At 39.0% G+C, this 20,575-nt stretch overlaps 2 protein-coding genes across 8 annotated transcripts in view; one reads left to right on the top strand and one right to left on the bottom strand.

Moving 5' to 3' along the window:
- The first annotated feature begins 2,696 nt into the window (after positions 1–2,696).
- Positions 2,697–5,042, top strand: CATSPERD (cation channel sperm associated auxiliary subunit delta). Its single transcript, XM_013954642.2, has one exon. The coding sequence runs from the start codon at positions 2,697–2,699 to the stop codon at positions 5,040–5,042; it is 2,346 nt and encodes a 781-aa protein (XP_013810096.2).
- A 4,194-nt stretch (positions 5,043–9,236) lies between these two features.
- Positions 9,237–20,575, bottom strand: part of TRAPPC8 (trafficking protein particle complex subunit 8) — a 53,898-nt gene continuing 42,559 nt past the window's right edge. For 4 of the 7 annotated variants that reach the window (XM_067290423.1, XM_067290420.1, XM_067290418.1 and 1 more), the window contains 4 exons: positions 15,550–15,597; positions 13,950–14,095; positions 12,281–12,370; positions 9,237–10,273 (listed from right to left, as the gene is read on the bottom strand). In XM_067290423.1, coding sequence (XP_067146524.1) covers positions 10,039–10,273; positions 12,281–12,370; positions 13,950–14,095; positions 15,550–15,597 — 519 coding nt within the window. In that variant the 3' untranslated portion in view covers positions 9,237–10,038. Of the gene's footprint in view, positions 10,274–10,710; positions 10,758–12,280; positions 12,371–13,949; positions 14,096–15,549; positions 15,598–20,575 lie in introns of all 7 variants that reach the window. The other 3 variants (XM_067290421.1, XM_067290419.1, XM_067290424.1) reach the window with 2 other exon arrangements.

A 20,575-nucleotide genomic window follows, 5' to 3' on the forward strand; every position in this document is an offset into this window, starting at 1 on the left:
TAATAATAGGGATCGCTCCAGCAGCTGGCCTTACATACCTGATAGACACAGAGTCTATCCATTAGCTGGTCCCTGGATCACAGGTCCTTCCAGTTGCCAGCACCTGGGCAATACAAGGCTCCAAAACTTGCAGCCCCTCTCCAGCTGCTGGTAGGCAGACCTGCTTGCACTCACCAACACATGCACAGACATACACACTATGGATCTTTCCAGTAACTGGCATTAGATACTCAGTCTTCCCAGCAGCTGGCCCTTGGGTCTTCCCACCTCCAGTTGCCTTGCACACAGACACATACATGTACATGGGCCTTTCCGACAGTCCCAGACTTTACTGCCTCTTTAGTAGTTGGCCTGAACCTCCAGATCCCTCCGGTAGCCAGCTCCTCCAGTTCTTACACTCAGGGACGCACACAGCTCTCAATCGACCTGCAGACCCTGCAGTCTCTCCAGTAGCTGGCTTGGACCTCTCGGTGCCTCCAGTAGCCAAAACGGGCTCTCCAGTCTCTCCAGTATATGGCCCAGGCTTACCATTGCTTCAGTACCCGGCCCTCTCGCTTCTTACCTATTCCTAGAAAGCACTAGATGGCAGCAGTGCGTAACTATTTTAATGCTGGTAAGCAGAAGAGCAGTCATCCGTATTCAATAATACAGCACAGTTTTTGAAACTCTATATTGTTTCCATGTATGTGATAGGAGACATGGACAGGAGACAGGAATTCAGTATTAAAGGCAGCACAGATAAATCTGACAGAGCTGTTGATAAAATGCTCAATTAATACAGTAGGCAATAGCAGAATTAAGCAATGGTCCAACCTCCTACTGCCATAAGAGGAGGCAGGAAGAGTAAGTAATACGACAGAACTGCTAGATGTATTTCTCACTGTCAGAGAAATACTGCAGAGCTGGAGAGGTATACAACACTCCCAAATTCAACCTCATACACACACAGGAGGGAAAAAAAAAATACAGACTGCCTGGATTGCTCCTCTAAAAGGATGCCACTCAATACTTGTCCTGTGGCTCCTATTCTCCAAGAGCATATTCCTCCAGATCACCCACCTCTAGTCTTTTTCTCTTTAGGCAAATATCCACTGCCATTCTCTCTTCATGCCTATTCTCATATTCATCACACTCTAGTCTTTTCTACCTTTTGCTTCATCACATTTTCCTGCAACCACTTTCAGGGCCCTCTTGCTCTTCATTGCTTTGTCCTTATCTCTTCCTAATTCTTTACATCTCTCTGTACTTCAAGTCTGTCTTCTGCTCCCAGCGTTCCCTGACCCATCACTACTGTCTTGTTTCCAAATCACCTCCGCTTCTCACAAGACACCTCTTTATTGCCTTCACCTTGCTTACCTTAATAAGGTAGCTACTTTATTCCAAAACAGTTGGCCTAGTTTCAACCTTAGAAACAAGGTGGTACTGCCAGCCACAAAAGTTTAAAGCTCCTGAGTCTAATTTCTTATCTCCTCTTCCTTCCTGAAATATTTTTAAGATTTTTATAACACATTATTTGACCTGCCTTTTAAAATCTTCTGTTTTCCACCTATCACTCCTTTGCCTTGAGTGCATGGCTGGCAGTCAGTGTCACTAACCCTGCAGTAAGGAAATGTTGTGCTTCACCTGTTAGACCTCTCTCTAAAATCCACAAGCATGAGGAGACAGATCTCTGAAATGCTCTGAGGGATGGAGCCTCTACCCAAGTCAGAGTTCATCAAAACTGGGCACCCCTACACATCAATTATGACACTTTCAGCTTCTGTATGATTGTCTCATCCTATGCCTCCCACTCCCATTTGGGTTTTGCAACACTGTTGTAGCAGACCCCTGCAACACCACCCTGACTGATTGCTGCTGAAGGAAGGGAGCAAGAAGCACAAGAAACAGCCCACGTGGTCTGACGCCACGCTGCCAAGGACAGCTACAGCCTTCTGTGCAACTGCTGGCAATAGCTAGTGGTCGTTTTGGATAAGGCTTAAACTTGATGATTGAATGATTAATGATTGAAGCAGAGCCTACAGCATCATAAGACCTAGTGAGAGAGTGTGGCTGTGGGGCTTCCCCCCCCCCCCCAAAAAAAATATTAAGATAAAATTACTAGATATGCAGGTCTCTGAACTGCATATCTTCCCTTCTACTACAAAACCCCACAACGGTATTAGAAAGACACGGTCTGGTGACACACCATGCTGGTACCCACTGAAGGACAGTAAAGAAGGAATATGCCCGTGGTCATCTCATAAGATCCAAGACTTGGACAAGTAGGACAGTCACGAACCATAGGCTCCGCAGGATGACAGTGAAGGCTGAGCACTAACTTAAACTTGAACCATGCCTCTGATTATGCTGACTTAATTTCCCATTAAAAGTTTGACCTCCACCCCAAAACTAAATTACATGGCGCAGTTGCTTTGTAAACAGTCCTTCCCTGTTGTTGGGCAGGGACACGCAGGAGCCACAAAGAAACCTTGCAGCTAAGGAAAGCCTGGCTGAAAGGAGGCTCCTTCTTGTTTAAAAGCATCCTTTCCTCAGCATTTCCCCACCTCAGGCTAGCAAGGCGCCGTGGCCAGCGGCACTGGCTTCCCAGGCCTGGCCAGTGCCGCAGTGCCTGCAGGAGGCCGCGGTGCTCACAGGAGGCTGCACCCCACCGCCAACTGCCAACTGCCGCCACCAGCCCGCACCACCTCTCACAGGACATGGCGCTGCCCTGGCTGGCCGCGCCCTGGCTGTGGCTCTGCTGGCTGGGCAGCGGTGGCTGCTTGCGCTGCGGCGACGAGCGGCTGGTGTATTCAATCACGTTCGCCAAGGACGCGAAGGCGGCGAGATGCACCCAGGTGAGCTACAACCGCACCAAGCCCATCCTCCTGCAGCACCCCTGTAGCCAGTACCACTTCTGGGGCAAACAAAAGATATCTGTGTACCTGGGGAAGGACGTTTTCATCAGCATGACTACTTTCGAGTCCAGCCTCTCCCCGCTCTCCATCCCAGAAGAACTTGAGGCCAAAGAAGCGGTCGTCAGCGCCATTGCCTTCGTGCACACGGACAGAGTTTCGATGGTGATTAACGGCCGGGTCTACCTGTACTTCAAGAGCCCTGACAGATGGGTCCCGTCAGCGGGAGTCAGCTCATCTGTGTCCGAACTCTCAAACGTCCACTGCTGCTATACAGGAGAGGACTCCCAGTGCAAGATGGTCAGCTGGACCCTTTTTGCCTACGACACGGGGCACTCGGTCTCTGACAGCCACATCTTCCTTTCGAAGGACGGGGGTTACACGTTCACACGTGTTCAGATCAGTACAGGAGAGCAAGGCGTGCTGCTTGGTGTCTACAATTTCATCTCTTTTGGCCTAACTGGCCTGCTTATCAACAGAACCGAAGAGGATGAGACAGGGAAGGCAGCAGGGGCTTATTTCAGATACTTCGGTACTGAAAACAACCACATGTCCAGCTATAGCTCTGCAATCTTCCACCTGCTGTCCAAAGGCCCTGCTAAACTTTGGAGTATCCATAGTCTTGGCTTGAGGGGTTTCATCATTCTCTGGACAACAGACATTTTGCTTATATCCTCCAACAATGGCTTGATTATGGATGAAGTGACTGTCATGCCCACAAAGAAGTTTCAAAACACTACCTTCCCTGACAGCGGTTTCTCCCTTGTGACTGTTAGCAGGTCTGAGATTGCAGTCTTGACCCAGGACAGGCAAATCTTCTATGGCAGCCTTAGCCTGGTCACTACTGTGGTGTATATTGCCACAGACAAGAGCATAGACTTGAACACCACAGTGATGTTGTTTGAAGAAAGAGGGTGGCTGACCTTACTCAGCCCTGTGATTAGCAATTTTTCTCAATTGTATGATTTCAAGAAATGCAAATTCAACTTGCAGTTAGCAATCTGGAGATCTCAGCAGTCCTGCGATGTGGAGATCCTTGAAGGAGATTTCCAGAACAAGATCTATTACATTGACATGCATGAGAACCTGACTTTGAATGCCACGTTTGTGCCCAAGCCAGGCAAAAGGTCCATTCCCCTGGTGACGGTGAGCAACCCCCATGTGCTGGCTTTCAGTGCAAAGATATTAGAGATAGGCTTTACATATGATGGAAACACCAAATATCTTTTGCACATCGATCTGCAGCAGCAGTATTTCTCCGGCTTTGCCGAGCGTGATTTCTGTGATGGCTTACTTGATGGGGAGATATCTACTGTCACTGTGGACATCCCTGACAAAGGCATTGGCTGTGTTGATGTGGCTCCTTTGACTGCACTTGTTGCAGTGTCCTGTCCACCTACAAAGCATATTAGAATTTTTAAAAATATAACAGCATGTGACAAAGGCCTCATTCAGGAAGCAGTACTGAAGAATAATTTCAGTTACACAATTAGCTATGAAATATATGACCCACAGTTTCTTGCCAGGCCGAATATACAGCAAGACAACCTACAGATCAAATATGATTTTAAGAATCTGGGATGTCCTCTTCTGGTATATTACAAAAACCCTTGGGTGCCAATTCTTGAGTTATGGGAAAATGGTGCATTTCAGAAGCACGTCTCTGCTGAATTTGTTATGTTTGAAATAAATGGAATGCATAACTATGATTATCTTTTGACTGCTAGTGATGTTAATTGTTTCTCTCAACCTCAAAATTGGACTGCTTTGCTAAAAGAGCAGGAGTCTCCAGACCCGCATACTGCATGGACCAGAAGAAACTATATGAGCTGTAAGAACAGGAATGGACCTGAATTAAAGTGGCCCTCAGTCAAGTATCAAGTTCTTGGTGGAGGCAAAAACAAGATCATTTTCCCTCCATATAATGGTCTGTATGTTTTCAAAGCCATTATAGTGGATACATTTTACAGTTACTGTGACTTATCCATAACCTTCTCAATTTATGTCTACGGTGCCTTTCCCAGGAGCTACCTAAATTTTCAGGCCACACTGATAAGCCTTCTGATTTTAATTTTACTTTTGATTTTGACAGGCTACTTCCTACCTCATTTATCACTCAAAAAAATTCACCCAAAAGTTAAAGTATTTTGAGTACACTTTTTGAAAGACTATGGGAAATCTAACCAGAGAATTTCCTTTTTAGTTGAAGAAGTTCTGTTGTTTTTGTTATAAAGATGTGACAAGAGAAATTAGAGAACTAGCTCAATGTCCATTTTCTAGTTAGAGAGTTCCAATTTCAAAATTAATAGAACTTTAAGAGGAAGCTGCATTACAATAGCTTTAACATGCTAATCAGATTTTTTTTTCCTCCCCATTTTTTCATTCTAAGTTTTTCACTGACCTTTTGTGGCTAGTCCTACTTACTGCTGCACCGTATAGTTTTTTGGGTTTGGGTTTTTTTTTGTTTTTTTTAAGAAAACTATTTTCCAGTACAAATGCATTATTTCACAAATATGACAGCTTTTAATTTTGGAAACAGCTTTTAAGTTTAATATAACTGAGTTTCATAGGATTTCTTACTAATCTGTATCCATGAAGGTTTTGTGACAAACACCAATAATCTCCAGATTTAAAAACTTGAGCTTGTAATAAGCAAGTCTTTGGACAGATAACATAGCTTTTCACTCATGCTGAGTATCAGAAGAATATTACCTGCCTAATAGTTATATACATATAGTACTGTGAAAGAGCCAGCATTCTGAAAAATTTCTAAATCCATTTTATGGATGGATGATTTTTTTTTAAGTGGTTTGGTAGACATTTTCCTAATAAGACAGCAATATTCAATCAAAACTAAGCCTACCACACAGTAAGACAGCCATTTTGTCTATAATTAGACAGCAGTTAATACTTTTGCTATAAACCATTTCACACAACTCAGTATTTGAGAATTCTGTAAATTTCAAATATACAATTTAATTTTTGGTATGTAGTACTAGTTAAGGCCTTATTCTATTATGTAGAATGTTCAAATGAGATTTAAATAAAGCAATTTAGGATAAAGATGAGTTTCCATCATACATAATTTAGATTCCAAGTTAAAGTTATTTTTTTCCTGTTTTGAGTCATAAGATAGTTTAGTTAAAATGAGGAAACAAGTTCCAAACACACCATAGCTATATCAGAGTAACCAATCCTAAAAAAAAAAAAAAAAAAAAAAAAAAAAAAAACCCACACACACCACCACCACACTATAGCTAGTGGGATTTCTACCATTTTTGAGAAGGAAGTGCAGGAAGTACAGAAAAGGCACAAGACCTTGCTATAATGTCATGGTCATCTTCTATAACAGTAAAAGAAATCAAATCTCTGTGCAGGTAAATGGGATAACTGAAGTACAGAATAGAGCCTCTTTAAGAGGCTTGCTCAGGAGATTTAGGACATTCTTTGAACTATAGTAGCAACCAACCTAACTGTATATGAATCAAATGCAGTCTTTGCATGCTCACAAAAACAGTTAAAGATTTCATCTTTTCTAGTGACTAGCAGCTATAGCTAGTCCGGAATTTGTGACTTGGCAGTCTCAACAACAAATTAAATAGCTCTTCAATGTGCCAGCAGACTCCTGCATAATTGTTGAGCACAGGTATTCCACGTTGCCTCCCTCAGCTCACACCTGTATCGCTGTGGTCAGTTTCTTCCCTCCTCTCTTTTTTCAGGCTGCTAGAGTCCAGCCCTCTTGGGACAGTTTCTCTAGACCTGTCCCTTGCCATTTCAACCCTTCTGCCAGGCTTATTCACGTGCTTTCACAAGTTTAACCGAAGTGAAACGCTCTTAACTCATCACAACATTCAGCTTACCTGCTTTCTCAGTATCCCATAAGTGTAGTACAGAGCTTTGAAAGCAACTTTAAGGTGAATTCTTATACCATTCAGCCACAAATGCTCTTCTACCATCTCCAGGCAGCATTCTTCTCCAATGTCCTTAAACAGCTTTGATTGTAAGCACTTCAGTGGTAAGTCCACAGGACAGATACTGACAGCTCATATAAGCTGAAAGACACTGTCTATTGCTTCAAGTATACATTTATTAGTATGTGTGACAAGTCCCATAAGCAACTACATAGAGATGGAATATCTGTCATCCTAATTCAATTTGCATATAAAAAACTAAGCAAGGAAGATTTTATTTTTGCTGCTTTATAGGAGACAGTTAAAAAACATGCAGCAAGCAGGCTGAACTACTAGGGAAAGCATAAGAATAGCATATAAATGAAATCAACAATTTAGCTGCCATACTATAAATGCCTTTTATTCACATCCACTCAAATATTAAAACACTCTCTCAAACTTCAGGAAGTGATGTAAAACAAAAGGTATCAGCCGCATGGATTGATATTCTCTCCATTCTTGAGCTATGCTTTCATAAACATTACATACTAAGTCATACTCATGGCTTATTAAGGATGCTATATAACCTTATGATTCCAGATTTTCATTGCACAAAACAATAATCCACCAATACAGAATTTCACTCCCCCCCCACGAGACGACTAAAACTACCCGAATTCCCATAGCACATGTTTCTTTAGAACTGAAGAGGATGTAGTAGAGCATGCTCTAAGTATGAAACTGATGGCAGAATTCACACCATTTCAGGACCAAATTACAGGTTAGTGAAACAGCTCATTGAAAATTTTAATACATTTAAGAAGTTAAGCTTTATTTTTAAAGATATGGAATTATTGCCATGTTTTATTTAGTAAAAGTCTAAATTATGCCCAAATTCTCTACCATGCCCAAAGTAAAACTGAATGTTGCCAAAAAAATGGCTTAAGTTTTATGGTTTTATAGCAGAAAATTCACTAGATATCTGAAACCAAAAAAATTCCCCTGGATCATGTCATTTTTGAGGACTTCTTTCCAACTGCATGCAAAACAATATAATATGCTAATTTACTCTAAACTGTATGGCAGGCTCAAGGATTCTGAATGAATACTGTTATTCAGCAAGTAGCAATTTCAGCCTTTACAGAGATGCTTGTTTGCTAAATAGCATGACTAGGTAAGTTTTATTTAAATACAACTGTTTTTAGTTATCTCTATGGGTGCAAACATGCACATAGTTTTCCATCTGAGAATTCCTTAAGGAGCCAGGTTTAACTATTTCTGCTTGCCAGCTCTTCTAAACAATTGCACAGTAAACTTCTGTTCTGCCCCAGAAATTACTACATTCTGAACAGTTTACTTTGTCAAACTAGTAATGCACCATGAAAGAACTGGTGCCCATTTGTAAATAAAGCATTTAATTTTAATGGTTACAATAGAGAGTCATTCCCTGGACACAGCATGGCAGCGGTCTTTTCTAACAGTGTACTCTGCTTTAAAAGTTAGGATCACAACTTCTGCTTTTTCAGGAAGTTGTCTTAGAATGTGACAAAAAAAAAAAAAACACACACACAACACACACAACTTCAGTACTTTCTTAATCACCATGTCAGGAAGTAGAATAAGCAGGAGATTTCACAGAAACATGCCAGGAATCACTTAAGGGTAGTCCTCCAATCTGCCCAACAGCAGAAAAGGAACAACTCAAGCCCAGAAGCAACATATTGCTAGATAAGTATCCAGTTCATAGATCAACATGATCTGCAGTCATATTAAATATACAGCTACGAAAGATCATGGGCTATAAAGGGATTCCAACACTGAGGAAGTGTTAAGTCCTAGAGGTAGTCATATAGTAGCTCTGGATAAAAAGAAATCAAAAATCTTTTCCAAAAAAAATGTGTGTATATATATGTGTGTGTATACATATATATACACACACACACATCTGGAGGCAGATGTACCATTTCATTAAAAAAAAGTAGAAATTGTCCTATTAGGGAAACTTTCTTCAACTACAAGATACAGCAGACTTCCAGAAGTCTTTGGTTTGCTTAGGTGCTTCAGATTTCCCCTGTACCCAGTTAACCCATCATAAGCCATAATTCCCTAATTCTAGCTGGTTTCACTGCACTTGACTGCTTCACACTGCCTTCTCCATGTTCAGCAGATGTTATTCAAAATAAAAATCCCCCAGCACATAGTAATTGAAATTTCCCAGGTAGCTGTACTCTGAGGATTGTACCAGGGAGCACTGTATAAGAAGGCAAAAGGCAAGTACAGCAAGCACTACAACTTTCATCTTATATCAACATTACACATGACAACAGGCCAGAACCTCACCTGAACTAAAAGGACCAGTATGAACACAGTACACAAATGAATTTCTATATATAATCTGCACCTGTAGATTCTGCTACAGCCATATAAAGGAGGCAAAAAACCAGCTACAAGTCTATACAGTGAATATGGTGTATGTTTTATTCTATTTACAGTACATTTGTTATAAATATAATACATTTCTTGAAAATCTTGGGTAGATTTTTTTTTAAAACAGATCAATTGTTATAGTTACATAATAAAGCAAGTGACAATTTAAATGACAATCTCATGGTTGTGAAATAGTGCATTCTGTGCTGAGATGAATGAGAAAATACTCAAACTGGTTGAAAAATTATTTCTGAAACATTTTAGGTGGACTTGTGTGTAAACCTTGACAGGTCACCAGCTTTCATAAACATGAAAGCTCAAAATAATCTTAAACTAATTTAAAAAAAACACTGAGAATCAGATTTGAGACACCCTATTGAACTTCACAGTAAGGCTGGAATTTATCATGACTAATGGCTTAAGCCAGGAAAAAGCCAGTGAGGGTTTCTTCCTGAACCATATCCTAATACAGTCACAAATATTAAACACACCATGCTGGAAGTTAAACAGCAGTCAAACTTGCATCTTTGACAGGGCATAGGACAGAAATATGTCCAGATTTGGAGTTAGAGTATTTTGTGTTATGAATATCTTAGTTACCAGAGAAATGCATTATAAAAGGATAAATGTATTTTCAGTCCAACGTGCGTTGCATTGAGAAATAAACTGACAAGTAGTCTGAATATTTTGCTAGTTTCTTTCCTACACAATCTTTAGTAACCAGTTAGATGTTGAGGTGCAATTTCCAAAAACTGCAGCAAACATCAGTCAGCAATATAAGAAAAGAATCCCATTTATTTTGTCTTTTAATATGATCTTTCAAGAAGTGGTCAGATATTATTGATAATGATCAGCGCAGGCATGGAGTTCTGCTGGCTTGTTTCAAACAAAGTTACTTGGTCTGCTAGCTTGGCAAATACCCGGGGAGTTCCAAGATTATAAACGCCCGTATGAACAAAGCAAGCTTTCAGCTGCAAGCTGTAGACCTCCTGGCTTTTAAGTTGAAGCTTGTACTGCGTTTGCCCAAGCCACGTAAAAGATCCATGTATTTCTAGTGCTTCTGGGCTGAAAGAGAAAGTAGAGTTTATTTCTCTTCTTTTTGAAGCATATATTACTATTTTACATAAATCCCTCAACTTTACAGGCCTCCTAGGATTTCAGGGTGCACTCTGTATCTGTGTTCTCTCCCTTACAAAGGAGGTGCTCATCTATGCTTGTTGCAAATCCTTTGTCAAAAGTCAGGAATTGGAAATGCAAGTTACTATTTTGGCAGTCTTCAAATGTGAAAGTTCTCACTGTCAATTTTCTTTGCACGTCTTGGAAGCTGCAAGTTCTTTTGACTGCCTGCCTATACTAACTTACCCAAGTGCACCATGCTTTGTTTTTTTTTCCCCCCACACCTTATCTTTAAAAGGCCAAGGTTTTTGCAGCAAGGGAAAGTGAGACTTTCAAGATTAACAATTGCAAGCACAGGTACACACAGAACTGCACTTAATACTCACCATGATGCTAAATGTAGCTCCAAAAAAGTCTGTATGTCCTTCATATTCTAGAAACACAGACACAGACACAGCCAGACTTCCTAGTCACCCTTGGGTATCTTGATGGATTTCCACTTGTACTTATCAGTCCCATTTAACTCCAGATCCTTACTTCTTCCCCAAATACTTCCTACCTTCTTACTTCTATAACTCGTATGTGACATACTGCTTTACAGCTGCTCCCCCCTGGGCTCAGGTGGATCAATACAAATCTTTAAAACATTTCTTTGGTTCCTAATATACATACATACACACTAAGAAATTATAAATTCCAGTGTATTCCCACCTTTTTATAGAACTGGCACAAATACTAATGGAGCTAGTCACAAGATCCAAATTGTCACAGTCCCAGAAATTCCTAGATGAGGCATCCTAAGGTCTGCCCTATGAGCTAGAGTTAAATCAAAGCATGTATCATACAGAAATAGTCAACATGGATATACACTGCTTTAGAGACCTCACATCAATGTTTCTTAGAATTCAAGGCACATGGCTGCCCTATCCTGACAGAGCTTTGCCTTATAACACTGCTGCAGAGTAACCACCTTGCATAAACACACCAGATTAGTGCATAGCTTCCTCCTTTTAACTTATAAATAAAATAGACTTCCATTTTCTCCATTTCTGAACCCGTGTATTACACTCCGAGCTTTCAATTTCTATTTGTCTGGACAGACCGCTGGCAAGGAGCAAGTGTTCCCTGTGACTACAGCTATCTCAATGTCTTTCATAACCTGCTTTTTCCCCCACCCCACCCCAGGACTATACAGTCAGGGTTGCCACCAAGTCTATTATGTGGTACCAGTGCAACTAGCATTATATCTGACAATAGACTTCCCCCTCCCCCCACCCTCATCAGAATTATACATGAGTCAAATTCCCTTGTTTTAACAGAAGTGGAAGAATTATGTGGTAATGCTATCTTTCCCACAGAAAGCCTTAGCAAAACTTTTAGAAACAATTCACAAAACATTTCTGCATTGCTGGTATTTTCTCAAGTAATACTACAGTTCCAAACAAAAATCCACAGTCATAAGAATCAGCTGATAAACCTAGGGGAAATTTTAAAAATATTTAAGGTTCTGTGACATTATGTGACATACCAAACTACACTTCAGGAAACAGTACTTAAGTTTAAACTTGAAAAGCTCATTTCTACAAATTCTTTGATATTTTAAAATGAAAAAACACATGTTTAAAAATGTAGGTTTGCTGAAGCTAGTACTTTGCAGGTCTTTTTCTGGAAAAATATGGAAGTATTTTTAACTGGCAAAGTTAAACTGAACTCTTCAGAAGTTACAATTCAAGGTTCTTTCTTAACAGTAGTCAGAAAGACAGCAAAAACTGAACAGTGACTGAAGACTCCCATACGAAGCTTTTATCACCTTGTGTTCTTCTATAGAAACCACTTTGGGGGGGGGGGGGGGGGGAACGACACTTATTCTAGATATTTAGCACATTTAAAACATTTTAAGACTTCCTAAAATCCAGAAGCATTCTCAGAAAGTATTAACTAACGTGCACACATTACCTTGTTGTTTTATGCCGCAAATCAATCATCACATCTACAACAGCTTGGGAACAATTGGAAAGTAGGAGAGTGACAGGTACTAGACAGAGGCTGCAAAGAGAAATAGTTTAGTAGCTAAGGAGAAAAAAAAGCTTTACTCTGAATAGTCTCAACTACAGTCTTAAATAGATTTTTAAAAATTCAACTCATGCAAAATTAACATGTAGTTGTCTATTATACAACAGTCTGAGACAGCGTACATTGCAATATAGCCACTTAAATTCACTAATTATTTATATCAAAGCTATAAATTGAGGCAAACACTAAGCCACAGCTGAGTTACCACCTTCCTTTGTCCAACTGAGAGAGATCAGCACGAGTGTAAATACAGGAAAGCTACTGATGTATAACAAGAGAAGTTTCACAATGAGATAGCCTGGTCCAACATGCAGTTCTTTAAATTTGTTTAGAACATTTTCTTCAAAACATTTTCCCCAGACACTTCTCTTCTGCACTGCCTTCCATAGAGTAATTGCTTGCAACTGATGCCGTAAAGTTTTAGCCAGAAAAATGCCCAACAGAAGCCAAGACAGTACATATGCATTTGCTGTAAATTTAAGCCACCACTCTGAATACAGCTAGTGCAGTCCATTGTGTTGCATACACAGAATTAGTATGACTGTTTTTATAAATAAGATGGCAGCCAGAAGAACCTGAGACTTCTACAGACAGATGTATAAACTACTGCAGCCAAAACAGCTCTCTATGTATGAAGTGGTTTGCACCACTGGAATTCCTTGCCTTTGCTTAACAGTTCAGATATCCTAAGCCTGACTTACAAAAAAAATTTTTTTTTTTTTTTTTTTACACTGGAATTTATAATGAATAAAATATAAAAACTTGGTATGGAAATAATAATGCTTTATAACAAAAATAAGCCACCTCATAAAGAAAACCCTCTGTTTTGGCAACTTAATTACATTAACTGAAATTAAAGTAAATGTGAGTGGAACATGATAGAGTTCTCAGACTAAACACCACAAACCTAAATGGGTATCTTCTTGCTTAGAGTACAGTTCACTTCCTATCTGGAAGTGAATCAGCACGCTTTGTTCAGTTCATTTGAGTTGTGAAAGAGTCAAGATTTTACAGGTTCCAATTAATTCACTCTAGCAGTCTGCTTTCTGACAGGGGTTATTTCTGAGATTCTTCTGGGAGACAAGCTCCAGTGATCTAAACTGTTACCACCTTTCCTTACAACACAGATCAGAATCACTCACAGCTAATCTTGATAAGCCAGATACTGTAGATATTATAACAGTTCTTTTAAAACTACCAGGTTACTTCCTGTCTAGCTCCTCAGAGTAGTTACACTATTTCCTCCTTTGCCTTCCCCCCCCAAAATAAGTGGAAAGGCAGCAAAATATTTATTTTGCTTTCAGCAAGTTCAATAACCTTACTAGTTAATATTAAAACTGAACTGCAGTATGACAGCCCGTTTCTTTAAGAGAAACTTTTGTTTCACATATACAACTCAAGCAGTGAGAGTTTCAAAATTCAGCAACATTTCATCTTTGTCCACCATACAGTTTTATCATCTTCTGCATCATAATTCACATAGCATCTCTCAACAGGATTTATATCAAATTAACACTATTTCAATGGTTTCTACAGGAAACATTACACTAACCTTTTTTGATGAAATGAATGACTAAAAGACTCTGGATAATGAAGCCTGGTCTTGATAAGATTGGAGAGCTGCTCTGGTGTTGGTCTTGCAGGTACTGGGGTGTTTTCTGGTCGAAAAAACCTTAAAAGGGCCGTTTCTGGTAATTCCTAAAACAAATTCAGAATGAAGTTTAAAACATTGATATGAGGGTACTGTGCAACACAACACAAGAAATTCAGTCAAAATTAAAATTTTCAATTACTAACTGTAACTCCAGGACACAAATCTATACCATTATGAAGCTTACAGTTTTTCTCCATGTATTTTGTATTTAAGCGTCCTAGATAAGGAAGTGATATGACTCATCTGTTAGCTTCTTTTGAGACAAGAGATTTTACAGTCACTTGTGAAACACTATCTGTGCACGTTTCACAAAAGCATGTTCATGTGTGGGGGCTTATTTTTATTTTGATTAAGAAAAAAAGGGACAGCATTTGAACAGTTCCTAATTCAACAGCTATATCTAAAGAACCGAAGCGCCAACTCTGTAAAGTTCACAATAGGAAAGCCAATAGCAAGGTTCCCCAAAATGGATCCAACATAAAACAAACAACACACGGAAGTTTATGGGAACATGCTAACAATGACTGAAGAACACGCTAAGGCAGAATAAGATCTGTATAGCAAGCTCTCACAGATGTGAAAGTTATCTTCCCTTGTCCCCAGCTGAAAGCCCAAATCAAGCACTGACACTACTTGGTGGGGTATCCCAGCCCTGTGGGCAGACTCAATCTCTGAAGCAGAAGAAATCAGATGATGCAGAAAGATGCAGTGCCAGTAAGGCAAGTCGGGCTGCATTTGGTCCAGCACCAGAGTACTACTGTAACTGTCTAACATCATCTAATCTGTTTTGCAAGCAGGATTTACTGAGGAAGTGGCTACCTTTCATCATTTCCTTAGAAATCTATTCTGCAAAAAGTCCACATTTAGAAGACGAAAAGAAAAAAGAAGAATTTGCAGCAATAAATATAGCAATATCTACTAAGAGGGAGGATTTAGAAACACTAGTATGCCATCAGTACAGTGTGACAATGTCTTCTTTTTGTCTAAGGGTGATGAGTTGTGCCTTATAAATTGAAAAGGAACACTATAGGCAGTAAAACCCCACTGAATAACAGGCAGCGAGACATGGGCCACAGTGAAGTCAGCAACCATTGTGCAAGCTATGATCACAGTCAATGTTTGCCTGTGCTTGGTATAACAGGAAAACATCAGAATTTTTATCAAGCTTGCAATCCTTTCCTTTAAAAGGAATGGGAACTCTCTTAAAATGTAATTTGAGGCACAAGAAAGATATTTCACAATAACAGTGAAATACATCCAGTAAGTGCTTGAATGAATTTGGTTTCTTCCCTATTCTATGGGCATCTAACCTGATGGAAGTTGACAGCATGAAAAACACTGGTCAGAGATTAGATATTACCTAATTAACAAACTTAAGTTATAATTTTTCATTTAAATTGATCTGTCCCCTGAAGGTATAATACAACTGATTATTCAATGCCCTTTTTAACAACATATCAATATCCTACATGCTGTAGTTTTCCCTAGAGTGAATTACCTGTTCCAAGTCCTCCCAATCAGAATTCCCGAGTATTTTTTTTAAACCCTACAAAAGACAGATACGAAGGTTTATCTCTACAAATAGACAATAGCATCATGAACACCAGCAGCAACATTTATTGATGAAAAGGCAGAATGTCTTTAATGTTTCAAACCTTTACTTCTAATATTACATTTCCACTGAAGGACTGGAAAGCAGTAAGATTAACAATTTAACATCACAGAGACACAGACATCTTTATCCGAATCAGACTCCTAGAGACTGACCTGAGTTAAGATTTAACTCTAAATTAGGTTGCTCAAAGTCTAGCTATTTGTAACTTTGTATCTGGAACACAGGCTAAAAAAATAATAATAAAGTAACATTTAGCACACAATTCTCTTAGGCAATGCTTCAGGAAAAAGTTAAGCATCTCCAAATGATAACCAAAAGATCTGCATATAAATCAGGGAGCTGCTTAGAGACAGCTAATAAGTAATGCTAAGTTTAAGGATACATTAGACTCCTTCCCTATGCTACAACTTGGGAAATTGAACCAAAGCTACAAAAAAGACACCCATACTCATTTGGGCACCTGTACCCTCCCCTCAAGAATATACACCAAGCAGGTAACAGCCTCAACTTCTAAGACTTTCACAGTCACTTACAATAGAAACAAAGTAAAACAAAAACAAGAATCAAACAGGTAGGATTTTGTTGCTGAAGGCACTCCTAGAATACCAGTCCAAATAGCGTATTGCCTTTAAGGCAAAACCAAAGTTCTGACATCTAAGGTCAGCCTGTTGACCTTTACAAAGCCTCCAGAAGTGCTGTGGGCTCCAGCACACAACAAGCACCATATATTCCAGACAAGAAGGACAAAACAATGGTTAAGACACCTTAACAGTTTTTTTTTTAAAGGGAATATATTTGAAGGTCTCCATCCATCCACACTGGTAGTGATACAGATGGACTTGGTTGGAAAGAACCATAAGAGGAGTTAGGAAGAACTGTAGGGGTTTTTGTTTTTTTTCCTACAGCTGTTTAATTTGTACATTTCCATTATTTAAAAAAAAAAAATAGAGTCAGTAGTGAAAGATGTGGCTCTGTTGCAATTACCTTCCAACAGCTGCAAGGCTGTACAATTAACGTTAGGAAAGTTGTTTCTGCTTTCAAGAAAGATTTTTGCTGCATGAGTGATTCACATCTACAAACGCCAGTTTCAGATATATACACCTAAAACTAGACATATGCTTACTGCTCCAAGTAAAATAATCTTCACAACACCACTTTTTGATTAGTTGCAAAAAAACCCACAATCTTTAGAGTCTGATTTTTGCTACCTTGCTTCAAAGTCATGTATTACCCTTACATCGAATTGTTAGAATCACGTTAATTATTCACAACTGTTTTAGATTTCTTATGCAACTGAACTACTGTGCTAATTAAAGTCGAAAAAGTCAAAATTTATACCCAATTCAAAGCATCTCTGCATTATACCATAGATATAATAGATAGGTCTCCCCATAACATATAGATGGAGTTCAAAGAGCAAGTTCTTCCCTTCTATCAGGTGGATGTAAGTGATATCTTCACATTCAGATATTTTAAAGGATTTTAAGTTGTGGTGGAATATTAGACAACTCTAAGTTTTTCATTTCAGAAACAATCTGCCCAATAACGTCAATGTCTCTTAGACACATCAGCAAAAATAAACATAGCAATTCAAGTTCAAAGCTGTGTGGAAATTCAGCAGTATTTTCCCCATTAATCAACAATTTCAGATAGTCAAAAGATTAGTAACACGGTCAATTAAGTGTGAAGGACCAATATGCATAGCATGGAGAAGAACCAAACAGGAAGCTCCAGAACAATCCTAAGGGTACAGAAAGGAAGACAGAGCACTTGAAAGCAACAAAATAAAAACAAGACAAAGATCTGAAGTTTTTCCTTCCTCCCTTTCCCGTTTTAGAATAGGGAATTTCCGTTTTTTAAAGCCTGGCTTTAAGATGGTTTTCTTGACCATATGACTTGCATATATTCACTCTAGCTCCTAACCCATTGAAACAGCTGCTCCAGAACAATATTCTACTAAGATAGCAATTAACATTTAAGCATGCATTTTAAGACACAGAAATATTATAGCCCTAGAGTCCAACACTTGATAAAGAAGTAGGTGCCAGTTTGTCAGCTATTCGAAATATTTTATTCATATGACAATAAGGAAAGCCAATCCTCTAGCTGGTACGGTAATGGGTACATTAATTCATACAACAGAGTGAAAACATATACTTCAGCTCTTACGTTCCCCTTAAGAATCTTGCTTTCCTTTCAGTAAGTTGGTTTAAAGAATGCCTTAAATCCATTCCAACAATCTATGTTGAATTCAAGTATTTCCCCTCAAACTCCAGACAAAACACTGAACTAGCACAAGATGTCACTTCTAATAACTCATTGTTAGAAAAAATTACCTGAACCTTACACCTCTCATGCCGTTCAAGAATTCCTACTTCCAACCAAACTGTTGTAGCCTCACTAAGCTACAACTATACTATATTAAGAAGCAGTGTAACCCAAAATGATTAGATTTGTGAAGTTAAACAGCTGGTACCAAGCCACCAGCATCCACACTACGTTTCATGGATTTTACTTTGGACTAGCACTAGTCTGATCCACAGGACTGAATCAGCAGCCCAGAGCATATGAGATGCAGTTCTGGAGCACATCTGGATTAACTCTGTCTGGAAGGAATCCAGCTCGTGCATTCCAAGGCCACTTCACAATGAAAATAAAGGGCTGCACATGGGGACAGTATCTTCAAGAACGTATGCCTAAACTAAAAAAAAAACACTCATAGACACTTGTATCTCATTCTAGACTTAAATCAATGCTAACTTTAAACTCACATGCATGAAACAAGTTTCAGATATAAAGACACACTACTCAAAAGCGCTGACATTCAGGAATGACAGCTCTAATAGACAGCTTTTCATCTTCAACCACAGCACTAAGTGTTTGACAACCAAAGGTATGGCAGATGCACCAACTGCACACTATTTCAGTCCCATCATATTAGAATTTGCTTTTTCTTTGGAAACTTTTCGCTTGAAATCACCAAAATACACAAAATGGGAGACAAAGCTGTAAGAAATTATATGGAAGATGGGCCCAGACTAGGAATGGAGGTTTAAAGTACTTCAACTTTCTTCTGTCTTTTTCCTAAGTTAAGGCAAAGAGGTCAAAAACTCAAGAGACAGAAGAGTTGTATTTTGGATGCAGTCACATTCTGACCTTCAGTTAATACAACCCAATTCCTAAGAAGAAACAAGCTTCAAAAGAAGCAAAACAGACCCCTAACAGTGTCACTGTCAAAGAGAACAGCCCTTAGTTACAAATAATCCAGCTAGCTTTTATTACTCTGAGACAGACTGCTATAGCTAGAACATCTGTTCAGACCTATTCAGTTTACTAACTTCTTACATCACCTATTTGTTATATCCTTGCTAGAGACTATAATTTATCACTTTGAAATCTTTCTATTTCTGGTTCAAAGAAAGCTATATTTAGCTTTGTTGCCCTACTTGTACCAAAGAGCAAATTTTTTTTTTTTACATGTAGAAGTGAGGGAAGAGATAGGAGAATAAATACTTTCCTGACTGTTCAGAGAGCTTTACATATTTGAACAAACGTTTTAACTGTGCCAACATTCTTTAAATGTTGCTTGAACTTAAGTTCAAACTCCTAAAAGAAAGGGATGCAAGTACTTCATCAAATCACCTGAAAAAAGAAAAGCCTACTCTGCCCAGTAATCTATGCTCAAAAAAAGCCTTGGTTAGAATTAAGAGTTCATAATTCTATACTGAACACATGGTAAAAAAGTAAATGAAGCACATGCATTTAAAGTTCCATATAAAATTTATATAGTTTTTTTGTTGTCATTTTCTTGACAACCAGTGCTTTTGTTATTTCAATTTTTATCAAATGCTCTTGCAAGTTATGCTGCTGTGGTGCAGGAGTAATCACATGCTGCTGTCTACTCCACATCCCTGCTGCATCCATTACATCTTCCACAATGAGGTGAGCAGAAGAAAGTACCTGTCCTTGCCTTGCAGTTAGTGCAGTCTTAGCTTGGAAACCTTAAGAGGACTTAAGCTGTATTAGCATACCAGCTTAACACTGCAGAATTACAAAGCTCACTTCTTCAAGCTCTCTTAAGACTACACTTATTGATAGTTCTGGCTTTGAGACTTAAGAAGCTATCACTTGCACTCTGTCCTATCTTTAGGTTGCATCCGAAATGAGTGAGCACTATGAATGATAATCTACAAGCAGCTGCCGAAATAATGTGAAAAACATGACAGTGTCAAAGAAGAGCAGTAGAACTGTATTCAACAGGACTGCTTTACTGCAGCTTTATTTCTCTGAGGGGTTCTAGAAGTTTGGATAAATCCAGACTAAATCCTTGAGGGTAGGCAAAGAAGTAATCTCAGAGATATACAATAATTGGCAAAAGCAACAGAGATCAACCAGTACACAGTTTTTAATCAAAAACTGAACTATCTAAATTTGCTCAAGGCAGCTATTTGAAGAATTTAGCTAAGATTTTCGTAATTTTTCAGAAGGCGGGGGGGGGGAATCTGTCTTATTCATGTTTTCTCCATGTCTATTCTAAGACTGTTCTTCTTGGTTGGGGATTACTGTATTGCCAGCCAGAAATACAAAGACGTCTTCACCGGTGACTACAGCATAGAGAAAGTGGAAGCAATTCAATTCAAGAGGAAAGAAGTTACTGAAAACAATAAGAGGAGCAAACAGAAGATTAATTATTAAAAAAAAAAAAAAAAGGAGGTAGTGAACCAGACTCTTGCATCCTAGGTGACACCTTGTTCAGAATCCACACATAGATCCATTTTTCAGGTCTAAGCAGCCCTGCATCACTTAAGAACTCTATAAAGTGTTAGTAAAAAGCATGCATCTCCATCTCCCTCTACTGTCTAGTTCACAGAAGACAGCCCAAAACACTATACTATCAGCCCAAAACATT

This window comes from Apteryx mantelli, chromosome 2, assembly GCF_036417845.1.
Source record: "Apteryx mantelli isolate bAptMan1 chromosome 2, bAptMan1.hap1, whole genome shotgun sequence".
Lineage (NCBI taxonomy): Eukaryota > Metazoa > Chordata > Aves > Apterygiformes > Apterygidae > Apteryx > Apteryx mantelli.